The sequence below is a fragment of the Eucyclogobius newberryi genome, unplaced genomic scaffold (assembly GCF_026437365.1).
Source record: "Eucyclogobius newberryi isolate DKJ021-1_F unplaced genomic scaffold, fEucNew1.0.hap1 SCAF_7, whole genome shotgun sequence".
NCBI classification, from domain to species: domain Eukaryota; kingdom Metazoa; phylum Chordata; class Actinopteri; order Gobiiformes; family Gobiidae; genus Eucyclogobius; species Eucyclogobius newberryi.
In genome coordinates, this window is record NW_027316389.1 from 31,525,594 (window position 1) to 31,532,693 (window position 7,100).

Sequence of the window (7,100 nt, forward strand, 5' to 3'; positions counted from 1 at the left end):
TGTGTGTGTGTGTGTGTCTGTGTGTGTTTGTGTGTGTGTGTGTGGAGGAAAATGATGGGGTTGAGCTCTGTTCTGTGGCTTACTCCTGTGTTTATTGAACTGTGTTCTATGGTCATAACTCAAGTGGCCCACTGCATCATTCATGAGTCTTCATCAGGACTGTTTCTGATGTAGCACTGCACCTAAGAAAAAAAAGTAAATAAATAAGACTACAGTTTTGAATTCCTACACCATATAGCCTAAAATATTCAACCTAATCAACTATTTGGTGGTGACGTTTCATTTTTAAATACAGGCCTATTAAATAACGCTACATTTTGAGAACATTTCATATTTTTTTGTTATAAACTTGTCAGAAAATAATGTCAATATGAATGCCAAAGGCTAAAAAATATATTGCTTATTCCACAAAAATAACATAATTTTCAGAATGTATTGAAGAACCCATTGAGATCGAAACCTCTTATTAAAGTGTGACCTGGGAAATTATAAATGATTTATTGCATAACCTAAACTGGAATGTATAGCATGTTATTTTCATTTTCAAATAGTCTGATAAATAAATACATAAATAAAAAAATAAATAAATAGGGTAGTTAGTTACTATGTATGCTTATACATTTGTAAATAAATAGATTAACAAAGTAAATAAATAAAAATGGACAGACACAGGTAGTCCTTCAAATCTGCCACTGAGGTACAGTTCCTGCAAATGTGAAGTCATTGAGGCTGAATTCACCTGTGTTGGCATCAAAACAGTGTTTGTTTGCATCTGTTGGATCCATTGGCATAAAGTGTCATGTGCTGACCCACATTAACACAGTGGGAGTCTTACCATCTGTCACACTCAAACATTTGGCATAATCCTCCTGCACCATGAAAGCTAAATAACAGACCCTTTGCCAGACACTACCAGGCTGGCAACAAACATCCAACCTGTGGTAGTATTTAGTCAGCTTCAAAAACATGTTTCAATCTTACTTCTCGAGCCCTGTTGTTCTGTTTTAGAACTGGTTTGGTCTTGGTCCTCCAGCCATAGGAAAAACAAATAGGCAAATGTTCTGTGGCGGTATGCTACTTTGGTACGGATTGAGACCAGCATTTGTTTTGTGAATCACAAGGAATGCATATTGTTGCTGCAAATGTTATCAACAGATGAAGTTTTAATTGTCTAGTGATAACAACAATGTAAGGAATTATAGTGCTACTTCATCAAATGTGGGGAAAAGAACCAAAGGGTATGTTCTATTTTTGCTAGCTTTGCAAATAGCCCGCAAAAAGGATACTTGATGACTACATAAAAATAACCCCACAACAGCAGTCATCATTCCCATCAACAGCCTTTAGCCAATCACAGGCCAATTCAATGGGTTTATGGTGTGTTAGAAGTCACTCCGGATTTTTTAGTTTTACGCATCGCAAGACAAAACCACCTTTTGAATCGTTTGTCACACATATACATTACGCATTCATTAGATCAAATCTCTAAAAGGACGTCAGATAAAGTAGATTATTAGTCGTTAAAACCAGAACTAAACCCAAGTGATTTATGAAGAGCAATACGGTCGCGATCAATGTTTAACGTGCTTTAGTCGTTGTGTTATTTCCGAAGAGCACGCGAAAGCACCGGAAACACCGAACGTCACACGAGCGGGAAGTTAAATTTTCTGTTTACATTTTGCCAATGCGAAACAGTCAGATATATAGGTTATAGTACGAGTGCGTTTGTACATATTTTAGCCAGTAACAATAATTATGAAAGTGCGAGGACGCGTTTCTTATCTGGTTGCAAACTGGCTAAAATACTTGCTAGCTAACCAAGTCTGTATCGTGCCTTTACTTTATTGAATAGCTGTGACCAAGAGGCAACGCTATCGTGATTTTTGCCATGTCTTCAACCCCGGAGAAGGGTAATGGCGAAGCTAAATCCTTTGGCCAGGTTGGTACAGTGAATGGACGATGTTACTAGGTCTATCTATAGCCTTTGTACATTATTAACGATGACTGTGTGTTGCCAGTGCACCTACACCGCGGAGGAGCACCAAGCCGTGCACGATGCGCTGCGGCGGAAACTAGGTCCAGAGTACATCAGCACGCGCGTGGCAGGAGGAGGGCAGAAGGTGAGGCTTTTGATTGGCTCTCACTGCGGAAAAGATGCTCAACATGGTCCTCAAGGGGCTGCTGCATGGGTCTATTATGGGCTGCTGTCCTATTCTGACAGAGGTTTCCGTTTAATTTCAAATAGCAAGGCCTACAAACGTATACGTTGTTGTATAGGGGATTTAAATGCGTGTATTGTAGGACATATGCAGCAGTATCAATGAATATGTTAGCATTCATGTTCTAGAATTTGATGATAATCTTAGATGGTGGACAAGGGAGATTTACTGTTTTTGAAATAAGCATCCACATAAATCCTCAAACGTTGAACCTTTTATCATTATTTGTTTGGGATTGGCTCAACAAATATGCAATATTAATCTTATGGTTTAAAGTCTTTTCAACAGACATCAATCATGTCTGTTGAAACAGAGACAGAGAAGACATTGAACTTTGTGCAAGTTTTTGAAACATGAACCAGATCTGCAATCTGACAATCCAACAAAAAGTTTTCTGACCTGTCTCCAGCTCGATATTAAAAAGGCACTTGAAAATACACTTGCTAAACCAGTTGTCCAATTAACACTAGGTATAGGCCTTTTATAGCAATTGCAAGATTAAAACACTTATCATTTGTTTGCATTTTCTGAAGGGAATTACACTGTTACGTCTGAGCTTATTTATGAGAGTTCCTTTAATGAGGAGCATAGCACTGTAGGTAAATCTATTTCCCCCCAGCTCCGTGTGAATTCCACCTGCATTGTTTCAAGTGTTATAGCGAATAGCACATTTTCACACCTGTCCATAAATAAAGTTTTCATGATGACAACACAAGCTGAATGGTAATTCTGTGAAAATGTCTTTATGAATATATGTATTGTTTATATTTAACCAGGATGCCTACTTATATTTCACCTTAAAGGTGCACTATGTAACTTTTCTGGTGGAGGGTTTGCCACCTGCTTGTGTCCATGGAGATGTTATAGCCTTGCCTAGAATGTTCTTCATGATGTCACCTTATCTTATTTACTCATTTAGTCAATTATTGGGTTTTATTGCTTGAAATTCTGAAATCGTACCACCACAGATCTGACCTGTAATGTGGCAACGCCGCCTGATTGTCTCTATGGAGATGGATATGTTTAATTCCCTACTGTAGACTGTGACAAATGTACTTGTTCAGGTGTGCTACATCGAGGGTCATCGCGTCATCGGCCTGGCCAATGAAATGTTTGGATACAATGGCTGGTCTCACTCCATCTCGCAGCAGAATGTTGGTACGTTCTGTACATTTACATCATGCTAGCCTGTGCCATTAGCCTTACTTTGGCTTTGTGTCCTCTTTACTGTGCAGATTTTGTGGACATCATTAACGGAAAGTTCTATGTCGGTGTCAGTGCCTTTATCAAAGTAACACTAAAGGTTTGGACAAGGAGATTCTAAATCCCTGTGACAAAAGTCTAACCTCATGTGTGTTTTAGGACGGTGCGTTCCATGAGGACGTGGGCTATGGAGTCAGTGAAGGCCTCAAGTCCAAAGCACTGGCTCTGGAGAAGGCCAGGAAGGAAGCAGTCACTGACGGAATGAAGAGAGCTCTCAAGTACTGTGCAAATCAGATTTGAGCATTTTTACAATCTTTACTAGTAACAAGTACCCATGTCAAGATTTATGGATTTTACAACTATGAATCCAGTTTATAGATATCCCTGTATAAGAATAGAATATATATAGATGGATGAAGCAACACTATTTTAAGCGTATTAAGTCTCTACTCTTTTCACATATTTGTATGGGACAAAGCAGTGGGTTTGAAAGTGAATAAATAACTCTAGAATTGTAATATTTCCAATCAGGAATGTCAAGATTACTTGGTTTATAATTCATTCAATTTAAGTCATTTAAATTTAATCTACCCCTATTTTTATTTTACCTGCCTGTACATATTACATAAGTTTGATAAAGCTGTAAATGTTAATACATTTAACATTGTGATTGAAAGTGAATTAAGGATTTCACTATTGTTTGGTCCCGGTGTCTTTTATTCCTTAAATTGCCATTTCTTCTCACAATAATCAGCACCATCCAACTATTTGTGACATCTTTTTTCCATGCTTTGAACTTCTCATAAATGTGTTTGTTTTGCTTTAGATGCTTCGGTAATGCTCTTGGAAACTGCATTCTGGATAAGGAGTACCTCATAGCTATTAACAAAATCCCCAAGCAGGTTTGATTCCTGTACTGTAGAACATCCTTTTCCTTTAGCCACACGACCGCTGACAACTGTGTGTGTTCTTTTTCCCTTCCAGCCTCCTGCCCCTCTGGACCCAGCCCAAACCAAGCGTTCTGCAGGGGAGCCTGCAGTGGAGAAGGCCCGCTTTTCTAGTTTGCTCCATAAGAAAAAAACAGTGGCAGTGGAACCTCCCAGAACCCCTTTAGAACCCAAAACCTTCAACCACCAGCATCACCCTGAAAATCAAACCAACTCTGCCCCTGCCTCCAACAGCAGGACGGAGGCATTTATTTCAAGGTAAACGGCAAAAAGGAAAAATGTGTATGCGGTGTACATTTCCCTGCAGTAAATTTGATGATGTCCTAAATCTCGGATGGAGATTTACTGTTTTTGAAGAAATATCTCAACACAAATGCTGAACCTTATCATTGTTTGTTTGGGATTGGGTTCACAAACTTGCAATATGAATCTATTGGTTCAAAGTCCTTTCGTATGACAACAATCAGACATTTAGGGCTGTATGAGACTATTGCCAAAAATATTTCACTTTGTTTCATGTGGATAGGCCCAATAATTACAGTGTCATAAACCATAAACCAGGACAACAAATCTGCAATCTGACAGTTCAACAGCCAATTCTACAATAGAATTCTGATCTGCTCCAGCTCAGTTTTAAAACAAAAATGGAGGTCAGTAAAAAAAAAAAAGCTCATTCTATATTTTGTAATATTATGGTCCCAACATGAAATAATTATTGTAAGTAAATTTACAAGGAAACTGGCATAAAACAGGCCACCCTTGGCTTTGATATTTTAAATCTTAAAGTACACATTTGACCTATGTTATCCATTAATGTATATGTATAAGTATTGTTGACTTTAAATAACCTATATTAATTAAGTGAACAAAAATCTCCAATAATCGCTGTAGAACTGCAGACGTTATTTGAGTCTCGTGATCAGAAACACTCCAAAATGACAACAAAAAGTTAAACTTGATCACAGATTTGATAATGTTATTATAGAAGGCAACTCTAATGTAGTTTTAAGTCATACTTGGACTTCCTCAATATTAAGTGTTGTCTTGTGTCGTTGTAAGACCCAGCTCAGACCTGGTGGATGTGACCGGCTCGGAAACGCTGTCAGACCCCAAACAACTGCGAAAGCTGCGACAACAGCAGCTGCAGCAGAAGTTCAGACAAGAGATGGAAGCCAAGAAGATGGAGAAACCGCAGCACCACCAGCCCCAGGAGGCAGGGGGCGCCAACGAGAAGCACTCAAGTGGAGGTGCTTTTTCACGATTCATTTATACTTGGGAATAGACCCTTTTAAAATACTATGTGCTCAGAATGGAGGCAAAATGAAAACCATAGAATAGATCTTAATACAAATGGCTCTTAAGTGTTTATTTAAAAAAAAAAAATTCAACAATTTGTAGTTTCCAGGTCAGTTTACTTTTCTATTACAAAATATAGGGAAAAAATACAATTTTCTCACCACAAAAATTGTATTTGGGCTTCACAAAAATGATAATTTCTGATAAAGTATGTAATATATCTGTAGATAAAATGAAAAACTATTGCAGGGTCAACATTTCTGTAAATATTTCACCAGTCAAATCAGGTAAAAGGCATTAGTAAATGATTTCTCAGCAGGCCCTCACATGTATCTGAGTAGTTTTAAGTTGACAAAAACACCTTGTTTTTTCATATTTTGTGATATTCTGAGGTAATTCCAGTTTCTCACATGTTCCACTTCATTTTTGCCTCCATTCCAGAATTTAGTTTTTGCTCTTAAGGGGTCTAAAGGGTCTAAATCTCCTCTCTTTCAGATTGCCGTGTGCCTGTGTCCACTCCTCCTGTGGCACATAAAGAGTCTTTAGCAGGTGCAGTAATCCACCACTAGAGGGCGTTGTGAACAGACATCGTGCGCAGCTTTGAGCAAGTGATCAAAATATAAAAGTGAATTAACGTGGTTGAATACTATGAAGGTTCTCTCTCTGCTTCCAAAATATTTCTGTTGATAGTTCTGGTGACACACATTTAATTATTTAACAGAAATATAGACCTTTTGTAGTTAAGCTTAAGCAGTTGATATTTCAGCATTTTCAAATACTTATATTAAAGTACTGTAGGTCTGTTTTTTTGGTCTCAATATTGTGTTTAAAAGACCAAATTTTTCTTCCAAAATTGTCATAATTATATTTTTTTAGATGCTACCAATATTTTGTGATCTGAATTGTCACACATATCGATTAAGTGATCAAGCGTGACATCCCCACTAAAAGTATTTACCACCTTCTTTAAATACATAGTTTGACCACACACTGGACCTGTGCTTGTGCAGATGACCCCGACCTGTGGGACTTCACCCTGGAGGGCGTTGATGAGCTCGTGGTCCCAGCAGAGGGTCTCAGCAGAGGGGCCCGTCCCAGCACGCCCAGTAACCACCACATGCAGACGCGCAGCAAGACCCCCCAAAAGCCCCCCAGCAGACCCCCAGAGCACAGTCACACCGGGCCATACAGGGAGCATCAGAACCAGTGTCAACCAACAAAAGGTGAGATTCAAGCGGATTAGAGGATTTCCCTTCTTTTGTTGCCCCGAGTAACAGTTGACCATCTTTCACAGGCGACGCCTTCAGTCCATATAGACAAGGACAATACATGAAGAAGCGCAGACTTGACACGTAAAACCTATGAGTTAGTTTATTTATGCACTTTTTTTATTCTATATTTTTCAATTTGTTTGTTTTTACCCCATTATTTTACA

The 7,100-nt window shown here is 38.5% G+C and overlaps 1 protein-coding gene across 2 annotated transcripts; it reads left to right on the top strand.

Annotated features, from left to right (window-relative positions):
• Nucleotides 1-1,941: 1,941 nt before the first annotated feature.
• On the top strand, nt 1,942-7,034 carry rad52 (RAD52 homolog, DNA repair protein). Of its 2 annotated transcripts, none has more exons than XM_072435020.1 (10): nt 1,942-2,120; nt 3,284-3,377; nt 3,455-3,522; nt 3,582-3,700; nt 4,249-4,324; nt 4,407-4,627; nt 5,429-5,616; nt 6,161-6,214; nt 6,676-6,888; nt 6,960-7,034. In XM_072435020.1, the coding sequence occupies exons 1-10, from the start codon at nt 1,953-1,955 to the stop codon at nt 7,019-7,021; spliced, it is 1,263 nt and encodes a 420-aa protein (XP_072291121.1). In that variant the 5' UTR covers nt 1,942-1,952; the 3' UTR covers nt 7,022-7,034. The 2 variants fall into 2 exon arrangements, with proteins under 2 accessions (XP_072291121.1, XP_072291122.1); XM_072435021.1 differs by having other exon boundaries at nt 5,435-5,616.
• Nucleotides 7,035-7,100: the final 66 nt, after the last annotated feature.